The sequence below is a fragment of the Pseudopipra pipra genome, chromosome 23 (assembly GCF_036250125.1).
Source record: "Pseudopipra pipra isolate bDixPip1 chromosome 23, bDixPip1.hap1, whole genome shotgun sequence".
Lineage (NCBI taxonomy): Eukaryota > Metazoa > Chordata > Aves > Passeriformes > Pipridae > Pseudopipra > Pseudopipra pipra.
The window spans coordinates 3,511,787-3,538,192 of record NC_087571.1 but is presented as its reverse complement, the minus strand read 5'-3'; the positions used below and the strand labels follow the sequence as shown (position 1 = coordinate 3,538,192).

At 48.9% G+C, this 26,406-nt stretch overlaps 1 protein-coding gene across 1 annotated transcript in view; it reads right to left on the bottom strand.

The window, feature by feature from the left end:
- LOC135401845 (SCO-spondin-like) overlaps nt 1-26,406 on the bottom strand; it is a 55,414-nt gene that overhangs the window by 8,140 nt on the left and 20,868 nt on the right. The window contains exons 25-65 of the mRNA XM_064634380.1: nt 26,236-26,375; nt 25,709-25,912; nt 25,242-25,391; nt 24,530-24,709; nt 23,889-24,005; nt 23,420-23,569; nt 22,394-22,609; nt 21,478-21,582; nt 21,251-21,395; nt 20,938-21,152; nt 20,755-20,854; nt 19,386-19,552; nt 19,004-19,237; nt 18,443-18,540; nt 17,679-17,856; nt 17,227-17,454; nt 16,913-17,005; nt 16,579-16,752; nt 15,712-15,867; nt 14,987-15,107; nt 14,374-14,591; nt 13,601-13,852; nt 12,612-12,803; nt 11,427-11,576; nt 11,193-11,296; nt 10,519-10,736; nt 8,799-9,019; nt 8,482-8,628; nt 7,673-7,837; nt 7,328-7,479; nt 6,974-7,142; nt 6,637-6,745; nt 5,960-6,105; nt 5,368-5,493; nt 4,785-4,964; nt 4,409-4,633; nt 3,865-3,991; nt 3,354-3,553; nt 2,763-2,975; nt 1,753-1,898; nt 955-1,082 (exon numbers count right to left, since the gene is read on the bottom strand). Of these exons, the coding sequence (XP_064490450.1) occupies nt 955-1,082; nt 1,753-1,898; nt 2,763-2,975; nt 3,354-3,553; nt 3,865-3,991; nt 4,409-4,633; nt 4,785-4,964; nt 5,368-5,493; nt 5,960-6,105; nt 6,637-6,745; nt 6,974-7,142; nt 7,328-7,479; nt 7,673-7,837; nt 8,482-8,628; nt 8,799-9,019; nt 10,519-10,736; nt 11,193-11,296; nt 11,427-11,576; nt 12,612-12,803; nt 13,601-13,852; nt 14,374-14,591; nt 14,987-15,107; nt 15,712-15,867; nt 16,579-16,752; nt 16,913-17,005; nt 17,227-17,454; nt 17,679-17,856; nt 18,443-18,540; nt 19,004-19,237; nt 19,386-19,552; nt 20,755-20,854; nt 20,938-21,152; nt 21,251-21,395; nt 21,478-21,582; nt 22,394-22,609; nt 23,420-23,569; nt 23,889-24,005; nt 24,530-24,709; nt 25,242-25,391; nt 25,709-25,912; nt 26,236-26,375 (6,759 nt within the window). The remainder of the gene's footprint in view (nt 1-954; nt 1,083-1,752; nt 1,899-2,762; nt 2,976-3,353; nt 3,554-3,864; nt 3,992-4,408; nt 4,634-4,784; nt 4,965-5,367; nt 5,494-5,959; nt 6,106-6,636; nt 6,746-6,973; nt 7,143-7,327; nt 7,480-7,672; nt 7,838-8,481; nt 8,629-8,798; nt 9,020-10,518; nt 10,737-11,192; nt 11,297-11,426; nt 11,577-12,611; nt 12,804-13,600; nt 13,853-14,373; nt 14,592-14,986; nt 15,108-15,711; nt 15,868-16,578; nt 16,753-16,912; nt 17,006-17,226; nt 17,455-17,678; nt 17,857-18,442; nt 18,541-19,003; nt 19,238-19,385; nt 19,553-20,754; nt 20,855-20,937; nt 21,153-21,250; nt 21,396-21,477; nt 21,583-22,393; nt 22,610-23,419; nt 23,570-23,888; nt 24,006-24,529; nt 24,710-25,241; nt 25,392-25,708; nt 25,913-26,235; nt 26,376-26,406) is intronic.

Below are 26,406 nucleotides of genomic sequence, written 5' to 3'. Positions count from 1 at the left end.
ATGACCCCTGAGCTACAGCACACTGGGGGGCAGGACACATCCAGTATCCTACAAATTATGACAAGTGGGGCTACTCTGTGTCCATGGAAAACAGGATGGAGCAGACTATTTGACCATCCCATCAGTACCTTGCCTGCTATTCAAGGCCAAAACATGACCCCCCACTATCTAACAGTGTTTGGTTGGTGTCTAATAGTGACCAACTTAGTCCTGTAAAAGATCATTACACATCCCTCTCTAAAGCTCAGCTTTAAGAATGCAGTTGACAGAAAGAGAGTACAATTTTAACACACCGGATTTCTGTGCAGTCCATGTCAGGAGGAGATTTTCAATACAGAAAGAGAAAAAAAAAGTGGTAATCATACAACAAGAACCAGCTTCAGTGTTTCCCTGCCCGTGACAGGGGGGTTGGAACTTTGTGATCTTTAAGGTTCCTTCCAACCCAAACCATGAATATGTGTACTATACATATATATAAAAATGATAATTATTTCCAGAGAAGAGCAGCGAGGCTGGGGAAGTGACTGGAGCACAAGTCCTATGAGGAGAGGCTGAGGGAGCTGGGGCTGTTCAGCCTGGAGAAGAGGAGGCTCAGGGGAGACCTCCTCACTCTCTGCAACCCCCTGACAGGAGGGGGGAGCCGGGGGGGGTTGGTCTCTTTTCCCAGGCAACCATCAGCAAGACAAGAGGGCTGGGTCTTCAGCTGTGCCAGGGGAGGTTTAGGTTGGAGATTAGAAAGAAATTCTTTCCAGAGAGGGTGCTCAGCCATTGGAATGGGCTGCCCAGGGAAGTGGGGGATTCTCCATCCCTGGAGGTTTTTAAGGTGAGACTGGATGTGGCATCAGTGCCATGGGCTGGGAACCACAGCGGGGTTGGATCAAGGGTTGGACTGGATGATCTGGGAGGTCCCTTCCAACCCAGCTGATTCTGTGATTCTGTGATTCCATGACTCACATGCCCAGCTCTGCGTGGATCTCTCCCCCTTCCCTCCCGCAGGCAGGGGAGCAGTCGTGGCGCGCGGGGACGACGCAGCGTCGTGTGGCTGCCAGACGGACCTGCCCGGGGGCACAGAGCTCGTCCACCTGCAAACACAGCACCCACAGCACGTGGGAAACCAGGCAGCACTTGGACCAACTCACAGCATCCCCAAAATTCCCTCCCTCCCCATGTCATCAGACCTTCAACATAGAGAGTGCCTGCAGTTCTTTGCTGGTGCCGTGCGTTGTCAGCTCGTCTAATTACTGCCCAACAAAGACTTGGGCTGTCTAACAGAGGACAAGTTTTATCTCTGTGCTACAGAAATCCAGTCAAAAAGTGAGAATCACTGACTGAACTTCTTAAAGTAACCCTTAACAAGGTTAAAGGACAACTTGGAAAGCACGAAAGAACACAGCAATTTGCCCTCCCATCCAAATCCCTCATGCAAGTCTGATGAAGAACTTCACATCAACCATAAGAAGGCTTAAATTCCTGCATTTGTCATCTGCGTGAGACAGTGCTGCTCCCCACTGCCCTGGTGTGGAAGTATCCTTTGCCTCCATGCCTTGTGAATTTAAATTTAGCCTCATAATGTCCTAGTAAAGAAATCAAGTGCCATGATCCTACAAGGAAGGGTCAAGGGTCTCAAAAAAACCCCCCCAAAAAAACAGTTAAAGGACTTGCTTGTGTCTTCAGCCCAAAGCACTGCTTGGGCCAATTACTCCCCCCCTCCTGCACATCACAAAACAATTTTGTTTTGAAGCCAAATTTTACCTGAGGTCGACAGTCCTGGTCGCTGTTGCTGTCGGGGTCTTCCCTGCCTCTCTCATCATAGTAAACATAACCTGCCTGGCAGATACAGGAGGCATCTGACTGCTGGAAAGCCCTGTTCAGCCCATGGCAGGTACAGCTGGTGGCACCTTAAGAGGAGAGGTTGGATTTAGAGGGGTGATTGGGGTGAGGAATAAAAACTGTGCTCTCTGGAAAGGAGCAGTTCCAGTGTTCAATCCCCTTCATCAAATCCCACTGCTCATTTTAGTGACACTGCTGGAGCAGAGCTGAGGGCAGGCAGCTGGAGCCAGCCTGCCTTCAGCTCCACAGCCACCAGACATTTCCTGCAGCCCCATTTCAGCAGAGAGGCAGAAAGGCCCAGCTGCTCATTTGCAGCAGTTTTGACAAGCCCTCCATTCATCTGTACATTAAGCCCCTGGACTGGGTAAGGACTCAGTCAGTCAAGGCTGCCAAGCCCTTCTTTGTGCTTCAACATCTCAAATCCATTTGATTTGAAATGCTGGGACAGTGCTGCACACACACTGAGTAAGGCACATGCACTCTTCACTGGGCACAGCTGCCTACCTTCCAGTTTGTCACCTTTACCCCACTTCATCATGCTCTCAGTGCCCAATTTTGGCTCAAAAGCACACCTACACTTAACACAAGCTCCCCAGTTCAGGGCTAAAGTACTCCTGGTGAAAGTCCAGAGCAATAATAGAGCAGGAATTACTAGAGCAAGAATTCGTAGAGCTACTCATCTCCTCCTTCCTTTAAGGAGCTCAAATCCCCTCAGCTAACAGAGTGTAAGAGTTAAAAAAAAGACAGCTTTGAAAACTGAATTCTCTTTCTGGGTGGGCCAGAGGGAGAGCAGTTGGGCACTGGCACTGTGAGGATGCCAGGGCTTGTGCTCCATCATGAAACCACGGGAGGGAATCACATTTCCAGGCGATTTCCTTGTTAGTCTTTCTCTTAACAGCGGTGGAACTGCACTCACACACACAAAAACTCACCAGGCTGAGAGGAAGAGGAGCTGCCACAGGGGAAACATGCAGCCTGGGCAGGGAGGTGGTTGAAGGTGCCAGCAGGACAGGGCTGGCAATCCCCTCTGTGCTTCCCAAAGTGGCTGCTCCCGTGGGTCCCCGGGGGACAGGGCAGGGGGGCAGGTGCCAGGGAAGGGCAGTAGTGGCCACGGGGACAAGGCTGCTGGTGGTAGCTCTCACTGCCTAGAGAAAAAGCACTGCTTAGGGCCCCCAACATGTGCTAAGAGAGGGGCAGAGACCACCTGCTTATCCCACTTACACACAGATATATACATATAAATTATATGTGTGTATTTATATATAAGTTAATCAACATTCAGCATTTTCCCACCTAATTCATATTTAAATATAAACTCATATTTAAATACAAATCCATATTTAAATACAAAGCTCAGTTTCTTTCTCCCAGCTCTTTCACTGGGCAAATCTGTTGGTAAATCCACGTGGGAGCCCCCAGCAGGGTTTTATAACTGCAGAGGGCTGAGAGCTCTGCCCACACAGAACTGAGGGCTCTCTGCATCCAGTCTGAGCTGCTGTTTGTTGCCCCACTGCCCCAGGTACCTGGTGGGCAGAGGAAGCCAGCGGGGCAGGGCTGGCAGGGGGCTGTGAGCAGGGGGGCACTGCGGTAGGTCCCTGCAGCACAGACCCTGCAGAACTTCTCCAAGGAGTCCCTCAGACCAGGCAGGGGCAGGGCCATGGACCCTCCTTCACATGGCACTGGGTGGGCACTGCCAGGGGGGCAGTAGTATGGAAACACACACCTGGAAGGCAAAACAAGGCAGGGAGAGGGGAGAATGCCTCTAAAAAACAGTTTGATTTCTGGGTTCAACGACCAGTGCAAACAGAGGGCAAAATTAAAACTGGTTCTCATCTGATTCCAGGCACGAGCTGAGTAGCAGAAATCATAAATGGCCTCAGTCAGTCTTAGCAGTCACCAAACCTGTGACTGCAGTTACAAAGATTCCTTTGCTTTTGCCCAGTGCACAAAGACTGTGGTTTAGGTTCAATCCCAGGCACAATTCAGAGTTTTTAGGAAGTGAAATCTGGCTGCACCAACATTCCAGGTACTCACAGCTGCTCAGGGCTGTTGTATGTGGAGGATCCTTCAGGGCAGTGGTACCCAGCAGGACACACAGAAGGCTCACCTGTGAGAGCACCACAGTACAGGCCAGGCCTGCAAGGCTTGGGATTTACTGAACCTGGGGGAAAAAGGGTGAACAGAGATATATTATGTGACATACCCAGAACAAGAGACTCTGGGCTGGGGAGACAGGGAGCAAAGGGGGCTTTATTAAGTGTCCTTAAACATTACTGCTCAGAAAAGGGCACAGATCTGTTGGAAACCAGTTTGCTATTTAGCAGAAAATGCTAAAACCTCAGTGCCTAGCCCTGCATGAAGATATCTACTCCTTTTCTAGGTCCACACCACTTCCTTTGGCAACCTCAGCTAAACAAGAACAGGAAGGGAGGGCTGGGAGTGACCATGTCCTGGCAGGGCTGCTGCAAGAATGGGACCAGAGTCACTGCTAAATGTCATGGCTGTGCCTGCTGATCTGCCTTCTAGACTCAGAAATGGCTGGGAATAAAGGAAATAAAGAAAACAAAGGTCCTGTCACCTGCTGGGCATTCGTAGCCAGGTTTGCAAGGTACTCCCTGGGTGTTGGGCAGCCCTGTCTGTGCTGGGTCTGGGCAGTAATATCCAGGTGAGCAGGGATCACACTCTTCCAGTGACTTTGCACCAGGCTGGGTCCTGGCAGTGCCAGCTGGACAAAGGAAAGTGTCCCCTTTACCAGGGCACCAGTACCCAGGGGGGCATGGATAATCCTCAAACCTTGCCAGACCTGTGAGGAAGAGAAAGGAGAGAAGAAAGGGAGGTTGGGTGGTCAGGAGGAGTTTTGGAGATAATTGTGGGCACGACTCACCATCTCATCTCAGGGAGCTTTGTGATCAGCTCTGGAGGTGGGGAAGGGCTGGTTTTCCCCTGGCACTGACCTGGCAGGGGGCAGTGGTACCCTGGAGGGCAGGGCTGGCAGTCAGACAGGCTCCGAGCCCCCGGCTGCCCGCGGAACGTCTGGGGAGGGCACTGCTGGGGTGCCAGGGGGCTGCCCTGCTCACTGCCATTGCCCCCGGGGCAGTAGTGTCCTGATGGGCACGGATGGGCCTCTGAGTCCCCTGACAAACAGAAAGCAAGGATTTCAAGAGCCATTTTCAACAGGATTGGAACACCTTTGCTCTGTGACCTGCTGGGTCCTCCCTAAGCTACTGCACAGTCTGTGCACAATCCACCTCCACCATCCAAGCCCCTCTTCTGACAGGGATATTTGGAGACTGGTTGTGATCTCAGGCTCTCCAACATTTCCTATGATTGCTGGAACAGCATGTTATATTAACACTGTTAAATACCTCCTTCCTCTGCAGACACTAGAACTCATCACTAGAGAGTCCCACTGCCAGGACTGTCCCAAAATGCCATGTCTGACCTCAAATCCAGCCTCACCAGGTTCGGGGACACACACAACTCTTTTAAAAAGCAACTCCTATCCCTCCCCCTCAGGGTTTATCCCCCAGTTGCAACCTGCTTTGCACCAGTGTCCCGGTGGACAGGGCAGGCAATCCTCCCTCCTCACAGCCCCTGGGAGATCTCTAAGGGTGTTGGCAGGACATGGTATGGGCACCTCAGATCCCTCCAGGCAGTAGAAACCTGCAGAAAGGGATGGGAAAGAGATAAAAGTAAAATATGCAAGTCACAGAACCGCACAGGTTGGAAAGGATCTCTGAGATCATCGAGTCCAACCCATGACCCAACACCACCCTGTCAACTAGACCATGGCACTGAGTCCTCCAATGACAAAAATGTTTGAGCAAGAACCTGCTGTTGTTGCAGAATGAACATTTACACAGCTGCTGGGAGGCTGCTGTGCACACAGAAAGCCAGGCCAAAAGCCTTCAAACTCTTCTGGAGGAGCAGTTCAGCACCATAAATTCAAGGTGCCTTTTTGGTCAGGCACACAAATTGGTCCAAAAGATGGAAAAACAGAAGAAACCAACAAGCAACGACAATTTAAAAGAAGGGATTGCAGTATATCACGCAAGATAACGTGTTTTCCAGCTGGTTAGAAGCAAACCAATAATTCTATACCCTAAATAGCACTGAGGTCCTGACTCACCTGCAGGACACAGCCCTGCACACACTTGGCCCCAGCGACACCCGGCCAGGAAGCGCCAGGAGAAGCTGTGGCCCTGGGGAGCAGCCTGGGAGCTCCCAGCCAGGCAGAAATATCCAGCAGCACATTTCCCCTCCAGCTGCCCGTGCCTGGAGCAGAGAGAACAGCAAGAGTCCACACACAACCCACTGCTGCTGAGCCGGGGCAGAGGCAGAGCAAGTGTTGGTGCAGTGAACTCTGCAATGAAAAATAACTTCTTACACTGATAGGAGAGACAAAACAGCCCCTTTTTTTCCATATGCAGGTGACTAGAGTGAGCCAGACACTTCTGAGTTCAAATTCCATAAACATGAACTGCTTTAGATGCATTTGTGGATGATTTTCCACCAGGCTGATCTTTCTGCATTAATTCTACATTTCCATAAACGCTACCCCTACCATCTCTCTTCCAGATGCTTCCTTGTACCACGACAGTGATGTCAGACTGCTTTGAGATGCCTCCCAAAGTTCACAGATCCAACAGCTCTGTACCCAAAAGCTGTGTCTAAGCTTGTATTTCCTACTTTGAGTGAGAGAGATGTGGTGGAGAAGCCAGGAGGAACTTAGCACCCACTTACCAGCACCAACCAAGGATCTCAAAGACAAAGTGAAAAACAAGCCAGACCAAAATGATTCATAACCTGCAGTAGTGACCAGGTAAGCAAGGCAGACATTCCTTCTCATTCCAGAGGCCAGTCATGTTTCCAGGAGTGAAGGTGCCCTCAGGACACGTGAGAGGAACTCGTGTGCCTGGAAAGGAGACCACAGAGACAAAAACAAACCTCAGGGAGGCTGTTGTGGTCTGACAAGGCTCTTGACCTGGAGCAGAGCGTGACAAATGACTCCCAGGACACGCTGGCTCGTTGCCACCTCCTTGTCATCTGGCCTACAGGAATTCAACCATGAGGGTTGTACATCTCTGGGATCACAGTGAAGGCACACAACACCTGAACCCTTGGCATGCAAGTTCCAGTGCACCTGTGGGACAGTACGAATGAGGTGGGCAGCGCTTGGGGTCTCCTGTCACCGGGTCCTGGCAGTAGAACCCTCTCTGGCAGGGGATGCAGGATGCAGAGCCTGTGGCTGGCTGGTACTCTCCAGCAGGGCATGGTGTTGGCTGGGCTGTCCCTGCCAGGCAGAAGTGACCCTGCAAGGACAGAGGAGGGAGAGGATTTAATGAAGGTGATGCCAAACACAGGGGCTGTGTCATTAAACTTCGAGCAACACTCTGTGTGGATGCAATCAATGTGTCAATGAGGGGTGTGTGACCCCTGGCCACTGTGGGAACTGCCCAGAGCTGAGTCCCCCCCTCCCTCACCCCCTCAGCAGTACCTTGGGGCAGAGCAACGCTGTGGGGCTGACAGAGCTGGAGTCTGCTGGGCAGTAAAACCCCTCAGAACAAGGTCCTGTTGGAGAACTCAGCCCAGCAGCAGCACAGAAGGAGCCGGGGTAGCAGGGCACACAGCTCTGGGGGGAGGCACCACCTGAGGGCAAACCAAAAACCAGGGCCAGCCAGAGGGGGAGGAGGAAGAACACCCAGCACAGAACAGCATCAGCAGCACTGACCTGAGCTGGGAACACACGGGCACCACCAGGCCTGGCTGAGGGTGCCAACACCCTGCTGTGGCCAAGGGGCAGCTGCTGAGCCATGCCAGACCCTGGGGGGGTCACACTCACCTGTGGCATTGTTCAGGGTCCCAGCTGGGCAGGCAATGGGGAAATGGGTTCCCTCTGGGCAGTAGTGCCCAGGTGGGCAGGGCCCACTGAGAGGGAAGGCAGGTGTCCCACGTGGAGTGGCATCAGTGGCTCCTCCTGCACAGTAGTACCCAGCTGAGCACAGACCTGCCAGGGCAGAACAGAGAGGGTGGCATCTCCTCAAACCCTCAGAAATAGGTAGATAACTCAGAGAAGAGAAGCCAAATCCCATCCTTATCCTATTTTATCACTGCTCAAAAACCTGGGCAGTTCACCTTTGGTTTGCCTTTCCTCCTTCTCATTAACCTTTGGTCTCTATCACTTCCTTTCTTTACCTGCTCTGACTTCATCTAGCATTTGCTTATCTTATCAGTTCTCTAACTAGTTCCCTATCATTTGTTTCCTGTGGGAAGAATCCTGCCTCTCTTCTTTCCAGGCATCCAACCTTGGCATTTTGCCCCAGCCACAATCCCTCTGTGCTTAAATGGGAGGGGAAGTGTTTAAGAGGACAGAAAGAGCAGCAATAAAAGTGTTAAAGCAAAGGAAGAGAAAGCAGAAAAAAAAACAAAAACAAAGGGAGAGAAGGAAAAGCAATGCACTAACATCCAAAATAACATCCAAAATAAATGCTCAGTGAAAAAAATGAGACAGGGAAAAAGAAGTGGCTGATAGGCACAGGGTGAAGGGTGCCCTCCAATAGCCTTTACTCTGTTCATGGAGATATTTTCCAATTCCCTGCATCCTGAATATCCCACCCCTGTGCTGTGGGGTGGGTTATTAACCAAACTCACCATCAGGTTCCCAGTTGGCCTCTCCCCTGCAGTACCTCCCCACTGGGCACAGCCTGCAGGCAGTGGGGGCCAGTGCCCCCTCCAAGGTGTTCAGTGTCCCCTCGGGACATGGCACTGGGGCAGCAGTTCCAGCTGGGCAGTAGTAACCTGCACATGGAGGGGGGAATGAACACAGGAGAGAGAGGTGGGGATGCTGAGCAAACCCCCCGTTCCCTGAAGGAACCCCTGCTCTGGCCCAGCCAGGAGGATTTCCTGCAGGTCTCCATCCCACCTCCTCCCATCCACGTTTGGGGTTTTCCTGCACACCTGAGCCTCACCTCTGGGGCAGGTGAGGGGCTCCACAGTGGCAGCACTTCCACAGGCCATTCCAGGCGGGCAGGGCAGGCAGGTCCCTGCCCCAGGCACGGGGCTGAAGGTGCCAGGCTCACACGGCAGCTCCAGCCCGGTGCCCGCGGGGCAGTAGAAGCCTCTGGGACACCTGTACCCATGGATCCCATCAGAAGGGCAGGGAGCAGAGTTTCCTTCCAGGCAAACATACCTGGAAGAGAGAGAATTTGGACTGAACCAGCTCACAGCCCCACTCAGAGGCATTAAATAAGGAAGACATCCCTTGGAAATGCATCCTGTTTCAGTTTGGCTGACAACTCTCCCACATCTGTAATTTGGTGCCCACCTGAAAATCCTGGTAAAAGGCTCTTTTTTTTTTTTTTTTTTTTTTTTACACTAAGCTGCCTAGAAAGTGTTCTCATTCTAGAAGGAAAAGTCTTTGAAAACTAAAGTATTTTTACTTCAAAACACAGGGCCCAAGTGTTCGGTTCCTGCTGCCTTTGCTGAGCCTCTTTTTATCCCCAGTCCTTTTGCAGGCCTCTGCTTTAATGCCATCAGCGACTCTTCCCTTTACCACTTCCCTCCCACGCCCTCACTTCAAGTAAAGATGAGGAAATACAAAAATTACAATGGTTCTGAGAGCTGAGCAACAAGGAAACGAGAGTTGTGATCCCAAACCATGGGATTCAAACCATGTCGTGTCTGAAGAAGAAACAATTCCTAGTCCTTGAGGAAAAGGAACAGCACTGAAGGAAAGACCAGCAAAGCTGCCTTTTTTTTTTTTTTTTTTTGCCTGGAAGCAAGATCTATTCAGACTGAATAGCAAGTTATGGGCAGTGATGGATGTTCCATGGTAGAGGTGTTGAAAAGCAACCTGGGCACAGCAACTTCAGATTTTGGAAGTCGAGGGTCATTTATAGACATGTGATATTCATTGCCATCCAGCTCACAAACCTTAATCCCTGCTGTTGCAGCCAGGCTACAACATCTTTCTGGGGTTAAAGGATTTTTTGGGGAACATTTAAAATTTGAACAGGATGCAGCAAATCCCTCTTACTCCCAAGAAATCTGGTTTGGTGGCTCATTGTTTTTAGCCCTTCCAAATGTAGCCCTCACTCATATTCTGGGCTTAGCTTCGACTTCTAGACAAATTTAATTGTGATTTTCTCCATTAGATTCAAGAGCCAGCTGTTAGTAGAAATCCTTCCCCAGGAAATCTTGTTATACTGCACTGAAATCACTTCTAAGACTCTCTTTCACATATAAAATCGAGTTTCTGTAGCCTCTTGCTATGAGGAATGTCGTGAGATGGACAGATATTGCTCAGGCTGGAAATGGTACCTTGTCCCTGGTTCTTGCACCACCTTGTGGGAGAAGGGAACACGGGAGGGAAAAAATGTTAGATTCTCAGCAAGGTGATTATCAGGCTAAATAAGGGATTTGCAACAGTAATTTATCTGTAATGCTAATTTTTGAAGCATTAATTTTTTTGCTGAAAACAGTGGAAAACCATGGATAAGCCTGGGGTGGAATGTCAGGCAAACTGAGGGAAGAGGAAAGGCCCTGAAACATCAACTGAGTTCACTAAGGAGATGCAATATCCCCACCAAAGGGGTAAGAAAAGCCCAGGATCTGCTGGTTTGGGTGTCCCTGAGCTGTAACACACAGCAGGGCTGTGCTCTGTCGCTGACAGGAGCTGGTCTCACACACCCTGGGTCACACAGCGAGGTCTGGGCCAGCTCAGACAGCCCCGTGCCACTGCAGTAGTGCCCAGCTGGGCAGGGCTGGCACTGCTCCTCTGCCTCCAGGCCCACCGAGGGGGAGAAGGATCCAGGAGGACATGGCACAGGGTACCCCGTGCCCCTGGGGCAGAAGTGTCCCGTGGGACAGATGTCATTGCCAGGCAGAGCCAGGTTGGAGGATTCCACCTGCACCAGAAAAAACACAGAGAAAAGCTGCTGTGAAAAGGAGATTTAACACAATGTACACAGAGACAGCTCTGGGGAGGGCACACAGGAGCTGAGTCCTACAAGTCTGCTGCCTCTGAATTAAAACAAAGACCATGGTTGGCATAAAAAGGGTCTTGGATGCTCAGGTGTGGCTATGCCAGCCCTGATGCCAACTTTGGGAGGAGATATTAGACCACACGCTCCAGGGCAATGTGCAGAAACACAGGTCTGGCCAGAATTTATCAGGGACAGCAACATATTCCAGCTGACACCACGAGCAGCTGAGGAGCTCTCAGGGGCAGCAGGAAGAGGCATGAGCAGCCTCATGAAGAGCAGGGATGCTTGGAAAATATGACAGCAGAAGCCAGGAGGATGTGACAGCCCAGTCCTTGCCCCCAGGTCAGTGGGGTTGCTGTGCTGCTGCCTGGCACTCACCCTGTGTTTGAAGGGGGCTGGGCTGACAGCTCCCTTGGCACAGTGATAACCTGGATAGCAAAATCCAGAGGGCTGGGACAGACCTGGGGCTGAGCAATACATGCCTAAAACAAACAGAAAACAGCCTCAGTGAGAGGAGCTGCACAGAACATCATAACTTAAAAGGAGAACTCATGTTGCCCTCCCTCTTCCAAGGTACATCCCCGGGGTGTCCTGTGCCCGGTCCCTACTCACCTGCTGGGCAGGGCTCACAGTCAGACTCACGAGTGGCACCAGTCCTGGGGCCAAAGGTGCCCTTTGGACACGGATGTTGTGTGCTGAGGTTGGTCCCTGGCAGACAGAAGTGCCCAGCAGGGCACAGCTCAGGAGTGTGTGCTCCAGGACCTGGGGTACAAAGAACAGCACCTTGCTCAGGTCACAGACAACGTGCTTCTTTATCAACATCTATCTCTATCTCTATCCTATCTATCTGTAATCCCCTACTCCTCCCTATTCTGGTCATCCAGACACAGAAAAGCAGATCCCGTGGGGCAGGAGAAGCCTTGTGGATAGTGATGAGGAACAGGAGTAACTCCAGTCTGGCAGGGGAGCAGTAACAGCAGAACATGGTCCTTCAGAAGTGGTTTTGCCCAGATCACACACAGTGCAAACCCCTGTCTCCTGGAATCATGATCTCCTTCATCATATACCCCTAAAAAGCACCAGAAAGTACTTATTCTCTCAAGTTCAGCCTCAGGCAAAGAACATCTTAGTGCACAGGTAAGTGAGTTCTGAATTAAATCCCTGGGGAAAACAGGGGGTTTTCAGTTAAAATGCTCAGCTGGGATTCTGGGGCTCCCAGTTGTGGTTCCAGCTCTGCTGAAACCCGTGTTTTATCTCAGCCAAGTCATTTCTTCCCCGTTGTTTCAGTTCCCCACCTGAGAAAGGAAAAGCCCCTTTTGTCTCACCGAAGGTGACGGATGAATTTGTAACTGTCACAGTGTGACCACAAATATTTCAGTGCTGAGGGGAGCAAATAAACACCTTGTGGAGGCAGATGGTGAGAACCTCTGAGAAGGAGCAGCTGTCTCAGAGCTCAGGCTCTGGCTGCTGGCCAGACCAGGAGCTGCTTGCCAGGAGGGTTTGTTTCCCTGAGAGGCCAAAGACATGTCAGACACGGAGAAGAAGTGGCTGAGCCAAGAAATAAAGAAGTGCAACAGCAAACAAGAAGCTTTATGGGTGACCTGAGGCTGCAACTGAGAAAGCAGCAGGAGTTTTGGATGACAGATGATTTGGGGCATTAATATTTAGTGAGCATCACTACCCAAAGAGGATGGGAGGCACTGAGGTTGTTCTTCCTCTGTCTGCTCAGGGCCAGGGGGTAAGAAATAAAGCTGTGGGGTGGGGGTGTGACCCCCAAACACAGCAGCAGAGCCTCACCACTGCAGGAGTACCCAGCTGGGCAGAGCTGGCACTCTGCTGAGTGCCATTTGCCACTGCCAGAGCTGAAGCTTCCAGGGCTGCAGGGGACTGGGAATTCCGAGCCTTCGGGGCAGTAGAAGCCAGGAGGGCAGTGCCTGGGATCTGGCTGAGTGGATCCAAGGTCACAGAAATACCCAGCGTAACACGTGCCTGCCAGAAAGAAAAGCTTCAAGTGGTAGGTTTAAAATCAGAAAAAAAAAAAAGGCAAACTGAGAGAATTCAACACAAAAATAGTGTTGATTTTTTAACATATGTATTTTTTAATTTTTATTTTCAATATATGTAACATAATAATATTAAAATAACACATAATATAATATGTAATATAATAATATAATAAAAAATAAAATATAATATAATATAAAATATAATATAATATAAAATATAATAATTATAATATAATATATGATATTTTATTATATTATATTTTTATAATATATTATGTATTATTATATATTATCTTATAATAATACAATAAAAATAATATGACAAAATTATAGATTATCTATTATATGATATTATAATAATTATATTTTATATTTTCATAATATATTATTATTTATTATTATAATTATTATGTATTATATCTTATAATAATATAATAAAATATAATAAAATTATAGATTATCTATTACATGATATTATAATAATTGTATTTTATATTATATTTCCATAATATATAATATTATTTATTATTATTATAATTATTATTATAAATTATCTTATTATAATAGAATGATAAAATAAAAATAATATAATAAAATAATAGAGTATATATTATATAATAATATAATATTATATTATAGTTTTATAATATATTCTATATTATTATTATTTATTATTATTATATAGTATCTTATTATAATAATAAAATAAAATAAAAATAATTTAAAAATAATATAAAATAATTGTGTTAATTTGATACCAAAAATGTATGCAATACACACCAGAAACTGCAGCCAGGCCTTCTCCTTGGCAGAACCTCCCTGCAGGGCAGGGCAGACAGGAATTCTGGAAAACCATCCCAGGCTGAGGCAGAACCGTGCCAGTGGGACAGGGCTGGGGTTTGCTGCTGCCTGGGGGGCAGTAATGCCCTGCTGGGCACAGGCTGCCCGTCCCATCCCTGCCGGGGTTGGGCACACGGGCCTTGGAAGCGCAGTAATACCCGGGAGAACACGGCCCACTCGGGGCTGAGAGGCCTGGAGAGAAGGAGCATCACTGAGCCAAGGGCAGCACACAAATCCCAGCCCCTGCACCAAACAAACCACAGCAGCCCTGTCACCACGATGTTTCAGAGCCTGGGAATAACTCTGGGACTTAAAAGCTCGATCCATACTCTCAATATTTACTCACACAACTGATTCCCAGAGAGCTGAAAGCCCAAACAGCTTTCCAGGTCACCCTCACAGAAGGGGCTGATCCTTACAGCTCTATCCACTGAGAGACAACCAGAACCAAAGGAGTCCTAGAACCCAAGCTGCTTGACTTTTGGTTTTATATCTTTGCTAGAACAAACCCATCTTAATCTGCCTTTAATTGAACTTACAAAAGACACTTTGCAAAAAAAAAAATTTAAAATCATGACAGAGAATCTCTGCTCCAGGAATCCCAGAGATCACTACAAATGGTACTTAAAAGCCACATGAGCTGCACAGAACATTTCACCCGCTGGTGGAACTTTTTGGCTCAGGACTGTATTTAATCCATACGTGATTCCCACCTGCACTGGCACAGAAGGTGCCTCCAGGACAAGGCTTGCAGTCCCTGGGGTTTCCCAGGCCAGTCTGGTTGCTGTAGGTGCCCTCTGGACACGGGTACTGGTGGGCAGCCTTTGTTCCTGGCAAGCAGTAATACCCTGCTGGACACTCCATTGGTTTGACCACACCATGGGAGATGTTCTCTTGGAGATCACCTGGGTGGTCTTTCAGGGCACAGAACCTGCAAAAAAAATCCCAAGTGATGCCTCAGCCCATGTTTTCCCCTCTGTTCTGACAGAAACTTCTTCTGCACAACAATGACAGTCTAAGACACACAATAAAAGCAAATTACTTGGAAAGAAACAAATGGAAAACTAAGATATAATCTCTCAGGACCGTCCTGTCCATCCCAGCAGCCAGACCTACTAGGATGGGTTGGCCATGACACGTGAATTGTGGTACAGAAAATGTCACAATAAAGGGAAAATTGATCTGAAAACAGAAACAAGAAAATCAGTTTTGTACATCAAAGTGTGTATCTTGTGTATCAAATACAGAGCAGCCTAAGGCACAGGGAAATACACATTTAATTCCTAATAAAGCATCAAGAGAAAGGAGCAAATCCATGGCACTCACATTCCTGCTGGGCATGTTTCACACTGGATTTTACCAGCCTGGTCCTGATATTCTCCAGGGGGACAAGGCACGGGCTCTGGGCTGCCAGTGGGGCAATAGTGACCCACAGGACACAAATAATCTAGGATTAAAAAAAAAAAGAAACATACTTCTACATCACTGCTGTGGTTATTCCTGAACAGCTGCACAGGGAAAGCAGCACCACAAACCTAAAGCTGGAATACTTAATAAGATAAAGTCTTGATGAAGAATAACCTACCCCCAGTTTTGTTTAAAGCATTGCTGCCCTAAACAGCTTCCAGAGAGCTGAAGGGGCTGCAGCCTGTCTGCACTGGCTCATGGGCCACTAAATTCCATGTCTAATACACCAGGATTTGAGCCACAGTTATCCCTCCATCACACCCTTGTGAAAGGGAGAATGGACAATCTCATATAATCTCTCTCTCATTTGTTCTTTCTAACAAAGGTGAAAATATCACAAGGAATAAACTCCTTTTGGGATATTTTTCAGCTTGTTTCTTGTCTTGGTAAGATCCCCTATTTTTCCCTGCTATATTTACACACTCTCACCCACTACTTTAAGATGTGTTGCCTGGAATAATTTTTGCAAAACATTTTTTCATCTCAGTGGTTCTCCATCTCTAAACATAACTTGAAACTGTAAGTAAGGTCAGATTTTAAGGTCTTGCCAACTGTAGCTAAAGGATGACCCCAAAATCTCCTACCTGGATGCTGGTCTGACACAGAGCCTGCTGGGCAGAACCACCCTGCCTTACACAATCCTTCTGGGGAGCTGTGGCCGTGCTGGGAACAGAACCAGCCTGGGGAGCAGGGCTGGCACTCCTGTGCTGACTGCCCACCACCACGAGCCAAGAAGGAGCCTGGAAACCAAAACCCACCAAAATCACACTGTCACATCCTCCCAGGCCCTGCTGGAAGTGCTCACACAGTAACTTTCTAACTACAATGGCCCCAGCTCCCTCCTGCAGAAGATGCCAAAGGGATGCTGGATAAGAAGGAATTCAAAGGGAATACAGTTCCACCACTTCCTTAGATGACAGGTTCCTTGAAGAGGGCTCTGGGAGAGCTTGGTCCTGGTTGCTGGCTGAGGTGAATTCTATAATTCTAGGATTTATTTCTGGTCTGAGCAGGGCAATCACCTGCTTAATGTAGCTATACATTTAATCCAGGAAACAACCAACCATTCCACAGTCTCTCATTGCACTTAACCCTTTGTCTCTTTAATGGTGCTGATAAAGGACAGAGGCTCTTGCTGTGACCTGTCCTTCAGCAGGGCTCAGCCAAGAGCTTCCCTCCCCAGCAGCAGCACAGGGGCTCCAGGGCCAGTCCTGCAATTCTTGTCTAAATGCAGATTTAGGGCTGATTTTCCAATGCAACAGCACTGCATTAGAGGCTGTTTTCATGCTGATAACAGCTGTCCCTTGGGGAACACAGGCAAGGCTCAGCACAATGTGACAGGGGCTGCAGAGCAGTGGCACAGGCTCAGACAAGCTCAGCAGCTCTCTGGGCACTGGGAGGAGAAATGACTCCCATCTGACTCCCAAAAGACTCCCAGTTGCCATCAGACCTACCTGGGGGACAGGGAGAGGGAGAATAACTCCCTGCAGGGCAAAAGTGGCCGCGGGGACAGATGTTTCCCACTGCTCCATCCCTGGGGTTGGGGAGTGTGGAGCCCCCTGTGCAGTAAAATCCAGCCTGGCAGGGACCTGATGGAGCTGCCAGCTCTGAGGTGGCACAGAACCAACCTGGAAGAGGGGACAGAACCAAGGTCAGCATTTCAGGGGCATCAGAACCAGTCACAGCACCACTGGGTTTCCCTGGGGATCTTGGCAGGGATAGAGCACAGAGGTACAAAAACTCCAACCCAACAAACTTGAGCAGGAAAAACAAAGACTCTTCTCCTACCTGGAGGGCAGGGAAGAGGAAGAAATGATCCTGCAGGACAAAAGGTTCCTGCTTGGCACAACCCAACAGATCCAGAAGGTGGGGCTGCCATCCCTGTTAATGGAAAAGACACAGCCTGAGATGAAACACAGGAATTGCAAACATTATTGCAAAAATCTTATTGGGAGAGCTCAGGAAGAACAGAACTACAGCACTGAATTAAGGAAAATAAAAAGGGGAAAAAAAGCCACTCTGAACCTGATTAGGTCTTTTGGGTGACCCTAATATCCTCCTCCAAAACAACCATCATCACAATTTATTGTTCCCCTTCATACCTGAGTAATTCCCAGGAAACACTGGTTTGCTTGACGTGGATCCAGGTGGACAAAACCACCCAGGCATGCACAGTCCATCTGGCCTTGCCAGGCCTGGCTTGGAACAGACCTTTCCAGGAGGGCACAGCTGGCACTTGGAAGCATCCCAGAGATTTAAAGCTTCACTGTAGGTTCCAGGAGGACAAGGATATTGTGTGGCAAATTCTGTGTTCCTGGGGCAATAATGACCTAGGGAAGAAAAGATGGTTTCATAACAGTTAACACATGCTGGTGACAGCCTGGGAAGAATCACACATGGAATTCCCTTCTTCTCTTTCTGGGAAGGACTGACTGTGGGTCCATCCTGCAATTTGTCACTGTGTGCCACAGAAACATCCCAGGGGCTGCACCAAATGAAGGGCTGAGGGCTGAGGTTGAGCAGGTTGAGGCTGGGGAGGTGCAGTCACACCCACCTGCAGGACAGGCTGTGTAGTTTGCAGAGGCAGACGTGCAGTAAAAGCCTTCTGGGCACCCCAGGCACTGTGCCATCCCCCAGGATGGGCTGTAGGTCCCTGCAGGGCAGGGCTGGGCTCTGCTGCTCCCCGTCACACAGTGATGGCCAGGGGGACAGGGACCTCCACTGACTGTTGTCTTGGAAGAGAAACCCCACAGTTACAGCCTGAAAACTCAGAGGCTGCCCTTGCAGAAAGGTCTCTGCCAGACTCCACTGAAGAGGAGTATGAAATGCTCTGAGGTGTGCTCACCCCTCAGTCTCCCAGGCTGCACACCTATCTTTTTCCAAAATAAAAGATCGGAATTCTGCCCATAATAAATCTCAGTGGGCTGTGGCACAAAGCCAGTGCCTTGTCGAGTTACCATCTTTACAAATTCATCCTGTATTTTGCCTCAGAGGAAGGCTGACAGAATCAGCATTCTAATCAAACTCAGGCACTCCCAACCTCTGTAATTTTAATCAGATTTGGCATTCCACTCTGCTCTGCAGCATCAACATGCAAAGAGAGAGCTACTTTTGCCCAGCTTTGAGATGTAAAGCTCAAAGAAGACCATGTGTGTCTTGTCATCTCTGGCCTCTTTCACTATCAATAAACCAGATATACCTGATGAGATGATGCAGTAAAAGAGAGTTTAATCCAGATCCAAAAAACTAAGGTGCCCTTTGGTCTTCAGTTTCACAGACATGATATTTTGTAGTATTTATATCACAAGCACAGCTTACCCTGGGAGGTTTAGGAGAAATGGTTCCTCCACTGCAATAGAATCCAGCCTCACATAATCCACTTGGAGAGACAAGTCCGGTCCCATCACAGAAATATCCTGAAATTAAAAAAGGACCATAAACTAAAAAGACCATAATGATATTGATGATCCTTGTGGGAATATTCTGTGATATTGGCCACACAAGACAGACAACAGCAAGTACAGAGTGAGGAAATATTCACTGAAGCACCATGTTTGATGTCACCCACAGCTCTTCTCCTGGAGATGCTTTCACTGGGAGTGGCTGCAGGTGCAGAGCTTCCATGCCAGAACAAACAGCCCTTGTGTCATCTCTGAGTGTGAAAACAGCCAGAGAAAGGCTGCAAAGGGAAACTCTCAGCTTGCACTTCACTCTGAGTATCCACTTATGTGGGAAAATGGCAGATTCAGCCTCTGTGTGTTCTACCAACACTTCTCTCCAAGCAAGCAGTGCTTCAGGAGCGCCTGCTCTGGAACCACAGCCCCTCAGAGCCCCCAAAAATGGCTCAAATCTCCTCAACCCTTTCTTCCAGCCTTGTACCTGCATCACACAGGAGGCAGCCCTCGATCCCAGTGTTCCCAGAGGAGCTGCTGTAGTGACCAGGGGGACAGGGCTGTGGGAGGGCAGAGCCCAGAGGACAAAAAGCTCCCTCGGGGCACACGTTCCCCTGGAGACCATCCGTAGGTGTTGGGCTGGAGGCACCTCCAGTGCAGTAAAACCCAGCCAAGCAGGGCCCTGTAACGTGGGGCTGCCCTGCAAGTGCACAGTAATGCCCTGAAAAGCAAAATAATGCCGTGAGTAAGAGCAGAAAAATACAGAAAGGTACTTCAGAGGCACACAAACCCCACCCACTGGACACCAAACACACTCAGTGCCCATTGTCACACGTCCTCCTGTCACCCTGCTGAGGGATCTGTGGTACCTGGCTCACAGGGGGTGCAGTGGGACCTCAGGCTGCTCCCAGGCTGGGGGTTGTAAGTCCCTTTGGGACATGGGAACTGAGCTGCAGAAGCAGTACCTGCAGGGCAGTAGTGACCAGCTGAGCATTCGTTCTCCAAAAAGGAAGAGGAATTTTGGGGGCAGAAGAACCTGGTCCAAAGAGAGATTAAAAAAAAAATATATAAAGGAAGGAAAAAATTTTCCTAGTAATATTTCATTCAAATAATATATATTTTTATAAATATATATAAAATATATAGAATACAAAATATAGTAATAGTATATAATATTAGTAATACATAATATATAATACACAGTAATATATAAAACAAAAACATAAAATGTAACAATATAAAATAATTATGACAATCTAGAATAATAATTACATATAATCTATATACTTACATATATATAATTACATATATAATATATACATATATATAATTACATATTATATATATTACATATTATATATATTACATATTATATATATTACATATATACATATTACATATATACACTAATATACATGTAATATATTAGTAATATATAATATTACTAATAAAATAATATCTAATAAAATAACAATATATAATATTAGTAATATTATATATAATATATATTGTAGAATATATACTATATTCTAGCAATATTCTATTCTAATTTTCCTAGTTATATTCTATCCACAAATACCCTCCCACCAGTGGTGGGACCAGCCTGTCTAATGTGGCTGCTGCACTGTATTGACCAGAAAAGAGCTTCTCATGCATATCAGTGCATCCTCAGTTGTTTCCTCCTGTGCCAAATTGATGGCATAATTGCAAAAGCCACAGAGACATAATTTTCTTAACTTGAGTCATAACATATCCAGGCTGTGATTCATCAACTTGTAAAAGTTAATCAAGGTCAAATCCACTCAGTAATTGGAGATAAATCCCCCAAGGAGAAGCCAGGCTCAGCATCAGGTGATTTTCAAGATCCTCTTCCCCTTCAACAGGCCTCTGCCAGCCTGTTGCCAAGGGAACCTTCTATTAACTCCAGACAGGAGCAAAGTTTATGGTGCCAGGTGGTTTCTGTGCTCTGAACAGCCCAAATCCCCTTCCATGGATATGGAGTTCGGACTTTTCCTGCTCCCATAATCATCCACACGGTGTTGTGAAACAGAGCTCAGCAGCTGCTCTGCTTCCTCATGGAGACAAGTGGTAAAATAACTCCTTTTCCCACCTCATCCTACTTTGCCCACCCTGCTTTTCCCACCACATCCAGCCAGCCATGGGTGGCTGGATAAACAATTATTTCCAGTAGTCCCTCCACTCATGTGTATAATCCTAAGGTCACTCTCTCATTCTTACCCTTCAGGACAGGGGAGGCAGTTGGTTTGCCTTTGGGAAGGGTTATAGGATCCTGCTGGACAAGCAACTGGAAGAGCTGTGCCCTCGGGACAGAAATACCCTGGGAAAGAAAGCCAGGACGGATCAGGATCAGCCTTTGGAAAACCGAGGGCAAACCAACATTTAATCAGGAGCTCAACTCACCCTGTGGGCAGGGCGCTGGCTCCTCACCAGGGACACAGAACTGACCCCCTGGGCAAGGCTGGCACTGCTCCCCGTGGCTGTGGGGCAGGTGGGAGCCAGGGGGACACGGGGCTGGAGCCCTGGAGCCAGGGGGACAGGAGTGACCGGGGGGACACGGAGCTCCAGAGAGGCCGTCGGTGGGCGTGGGGGTCTGGGCACCAGCAGCACAGAAGTACCTGCACCAGGAGCACAGGGTGTGTTCCAGAGGGCACAGAACCCCTGGCAGAGCAGCCCTGCCCACAGCAGAGCACGGGAACGGGCTTGTTCTACTCACCCTGGGCTGCACTGCCCCGAGGGAGCCCCCAGCCCGGAGCCATTGCAGAAATATCCCCCGGGACAGGGCTGGCACTCCTGCAAACTCCTGCTGCCCGCCCTGCCAGCCCACGTGCCAGGAGGGCACTGCAAGGGCACGGCTGCACCTGGAATCAGCCACCCCAGAGTGAGGGAATGGCACCTCGTGCTTCCCAGGAACAAAGAGAAGCCGTGTCCCAAAGCACCCACCTCCAGGACAGTAATGCCCGGCAGGACAAGGCTGTCCTGACTCTCCATCCTGGGGGTCTCTCACCCGGGCACCGCTTTTGCACCAAAACCCCTCTGCACAGTCTCCTAGAAAACAGAATGATCTGTGCAAAATATGTGAATACATGAAGCAAAAGGCACATAAATACAAATTTCAGAACTCAGACTGATGTGCAGACATTTGTCACCGTGCAGAGCCAGTGCAAAAATCAGTGAGGGAATGGGCAGCAAGCAGAGGAGCTGCTTGTAAGTGCCAGGAGGGCAGAACTGGCAGCAGATGCCACACTGACAGAGAGAGAAGCACTTCCCTTCACCTTTACTGAGCACTACCTCCAAACCTCACCAAGTATTCAAGCACACATTTCTCTTTAGAATCGTATTCAACACATCCTGAAATATTAAGAATTCTATTAAAATGCTGAATTAGGGCCTTCCAGAACAAGGACCAACGACAACAAAAAAAAAAATCAGCAGCACTGATGTGGAAAAACAATCTTGAAAAAGATGGAGGTGTCCTTGCTGGGTATTCTGCCCACTCTTTCTCTGCTCAACTTAATCACCTGCCCATCAATCACATGAAAGGATTGGTCCTTTGGGAACCAGGCTGAAAAAACAAACTGATAGTAAAAAACAAAATGCCAGACAGGTTTGACACTGGAAAACTCCCACTGGATTTTTTTTTTTTTTTAAGAAGCATCACACATGCAATTCTACTTTCTGCAGTCATTCTTTCACATCTTGCTTAGGTAAATGAATTTTTTTTTTTCCTTCTCAGGAAGTCAAATGGGACAGTTCACCTTGGGTGGGGTCAGAACCCTGGAGGCCAAGCCCTGCATTAACCATCAGCCACTGACATGACTCTCTAGCAGGAACAAGGATGCTCAGGACAGCAGTTTACCTGTTGGGGCAGCAAGGCCAGGCAATTCACAGTATTTTCCTGGTGGGCACCTTTGACATTCCTGGATAGTTCTCAGTTTTTGCCTTGGCCCAAAGGTTCCTGCAGGGCAGCTGTACTGGGAGCTCCTGCTGGTCCCTGGTGGGCAGTAAAAGCCTCGTGGGCAGGGGTAAAGGGTGAAATCAATAACTGGCCCTTGCTGGCTGTCACAGTAATAACCTGCAGGGAGACAGAGGGAAAGAACCTCAATCAGAGTTAGAAGCTGCAGAGGTGCTGCTCATTAGGAGAGAACAGCTTCTCCCAGCACACAAAGCTCGGTGGCCACTCAGAAAAATAAACCTCCTGCTGACCTTAAATAACTATTGATCTGACTCACAGCACTGCTGGCACAAACACACAGCAAAGGTTTCCACTTGCTGCACTCTTTAGAAGAAAATTTACCACCCAGAGGCCCCCAGAACACAGGACAAAGCTTACAGGTGACACAGGAAAACATCTGAGGACACAACATTGATCTCTCTGTTTCCTTTCAGGTGCCGAAACCCTTCAAAGAAAGTGTTCCCCCTGAACATCAGAGTTTTCCCTTGGCAATATTTAAATTGCTCAGAACACACAGATGTCACCATTTCTTTCACATCTGAGTTGTTTTAACCTCTAATGGCCTCTTCACACGGAGACAGGAAATGTTCTCCACCAGGGAAGAGAAGGAACCACCAAGGTAGGCAGCAAGTCTCTAAACTGTGATCCACAGGATCCATAGGAAGGCTCAGGAGTTTGTAACAAGCAGCCACTTTTTGTAATGAGGGAAGCACAGAATAACATTGGGATATAACTCCTATTTTCTGGATGGATTACAGCACCTCTGGCTCCTGTCAGCTCTCCCAGCAGGGAAATAGCTTTTCCACTCTCAACCAGTGACTCACAGAAAGACATTTATTTCGAATTTGTCCACTTCACACCAACTCACACCCCTCTGAGCACCTCCCCAGAGTCTCTGTGGGTCTGCAGTGCAGTTTATTCCCCACTTACCCTCCCAGCACTCCCCAGTCGGGGCACTGAGCCCGGGCTCCTCACAGTAGAAGCCAGAGGGGCAAGGCTGGCACTCAGAGAGTGTTCTCCTCCCTGGGAGGCTGGAAAAGGTGCCAGCTGGGCACAGCTGGGGCACTGCTGATGCTGCAGCTGCGAGAACAGAAGCAAAGACAGAATGGAGAGGACAAACATTATTAGCTTCACTTTACTCAGGGAAACAGAGGTGAAGCCAATAACACTCTAAAGTTCACGTATTGAGACAAAAATATCACTTTATCACCTTCAAAGAACAGGCCAGGGGAAGAACTGGGGGAAGAATTTGGGACTTTATGGTCAGACCCCAGCAAGTTGGGTACCACACCCCCAAAATCACCCAGCAGTGTTTCAGATATTAAAGGACATGAAATTTTCAGTACTTCAGGCATTATGGCACAGGGAATCCTGAGTCCTGACTGTGCTGGATACTCACTGCAGTAGGTCCCCACAGGGCAGATGTTCCCAGTCACACCATCTGTGGGTTTAGGGAGAGCTGCTTCCCCTTCACAGTAAAACCCAGCAGCACATTCCCCACTGGGGACAGACAGACCTGGAACACAGAGAGGATGGTGGCACTCAGAGCACTGAGACCAAGGGAGAAAAGCAGGAAAAACAACTGCTCCCAGCCCCCCTCTGGAAAACACCACGGGCATCTCCCAAGCACAGCTCTGTGGAAGCACCAGGATAAAACAATTCCTGTTGGACACACTGGAAAAAAGTGAAAGGACAAAAAAAGGAGTGGGAGGAAATGAAGCATCAGTGAGTATTTCAGTACCTGCAGGCTCTGCAGAGGCAGAGTGCAGGTAATCTGGCAGCAGACCCTGGTGTTCCATGTCTGTGAACCTGTAATGGAGTGTGTTCACACTGGTCCTCTGAAGATGGGAACACAGCCAGGGACACTTACTCAAGGTCACCCAGCAAATTCTGGCAAAATCAGGTTTATCTCCCAAAGCAGAACTTAGCTTTAGGGTCCTCTAAAAAGCTTTTAAATAGCACACATCCCTTTGTCCACACAATGCCTTTAATTTATCTCCACTCCAAACAGATCACTCCTGTTTCCCCAAAGACACAAACCTGAGGCATTGCAGTAAAAGCCAGGGGGGCAAGGCAGGGGCTCTGGGCTCCCTCTGGGGCAGTAGAACCCAGCTGAGCACTTCCCTCCAGTGGCAGTGGCTGGGCACAGGCAGTTGGCATTGGTGTAGTTATCCAGGTCGAAGGGCTGGGAGGTCCAAGCAGCTGAGATGCAAAACCAGCCTGAGAAGAGAATGCACGACTGAGACCCTGAAACCACCCTGAATAAACCAGCTGGGATGGCTTTGGGTGCAATGTCTGCCCAGAACAGCCATGAGCACACAGAAAAGGGGACAGGTTAACACCACCCAGATTTAGCACCATCATGGCACAGTTTTCCAGGCAGTGATGCTTTTATAGAACACACAGCAGCAGAGAGGGGAGGAGATCTCACAGCCCTAAGTTCAGTACTTTTGATTTATGGTCACAGGGCTCAGTTCAGCTGCCTGGGCAGGTTCAGAAGGCAGATGCAGAGGCTGCTCAGGGTGACCAGGCACATCCTACATGGAGCCTGGGCCCATCTGAACCAGCAGACAGGATTCAGGTGGATGCCCAGGGTGTGTTCAGTCACACTGGATGCCCACAGGCAGGCAAGGGAATCAAGCAAACACACGGGAAGGGCTGTGGCAAAAGCTGCAGGATAAAAGCATCAGCCTCCCACCCACACTGTCCCCAGGTGCTGGGCAACACCACAGCCAAGCTGCCCCACACTCACCTGCATCACACTGGCCTGAGGCTGCTGTCAAGCCCTCCTTGCCACAGTAGTGCCCAGGGGGACAGGGCAAGCAGCTATCCAGGCTCTGTGTCATGGGGTCAGGGTTGTAGTAGCCCCTGGGACAGGGAAACTCAGTGGTAAACTTGGTTCCTTTGGAATAAAGAGAGCAAGAACCCTTCATGGACCATAAACACCATCTGTTGATCCTGCTATATCACTTCATGCCATCTTTTCCAGTTTATCTCATTGCTGATCCCCATAGCCCTTCCTCGCCAGGACAGTCCCTGGGTGCTGTTTAATTTGCCTGTGAGGGTGTTAAGCAACAGCCATATCCATGGTTTAAAATATGATTTGTTTTTTTCCTGTGAAGAACCAGACTGACACTTAAACATTTTGTTACAGAGATCATTTAAGAAGGATGTTTCAGCCTGGCCAACGGATTGCTTTGTCCCCAGGGCTCATCTCACCTTTGGGGCAGTAAAAGCCAGCTGGGCAAGGGTTGGTGCTGTAGCTGGTGGTGTTCTCTGGGCAGAAGTACCCTGCAGCACAAGGGGAGCAGGCAGCCTGCCTGGTGAGGTTGTTGTAAGTCCCTGCAGGGCAGGGGGAGGGAAAGCTGCTTCCTGCTGGGCAGAAGTGGCTCACGGGACAGGGGCCTCCCTTCTCCCCCTGACCTGCAGCACAGAGAAGAACAGGCATGGAATTGGAGGTCTTCCCTGGAAATCATTATTTCTGAGGCACAATCAAATGACAGGCTGTGTGCATTACAGGCAGACACTCATAACCCCCCCAGTGCTCAGTGCAAGCATCTCATTTGAGAGCACAGACCAGCAGCTTCCTCACCCTTGGTATGGCACAGATCCCTCAAACAAAACTAACACAGGGGTTTGGGTGTCTGAGAGGAGGCAGGGGCAGGAACACTGTGGGAAAAGGTGGCATTTTTTAAAGCTACCCCTTTGCCAAACCCCCAGGGGGGTGTTGCCCCAGCACAGCTCACCGGGTGGGGATGGGGAGGAAGCCCCAGGCAGGCAGTAGTAGCCAGGTAAGCAGGGTCCTGAGGGGGCTGTGAGGCCAGAGGAGCCACAGAAATGGCCAGATGGACACGCTGTGCAGTTGGAGTCCTGCCAGTTGTGGAGCCTGAGAGGACACAAGCAGGTTTTGTGTTGGC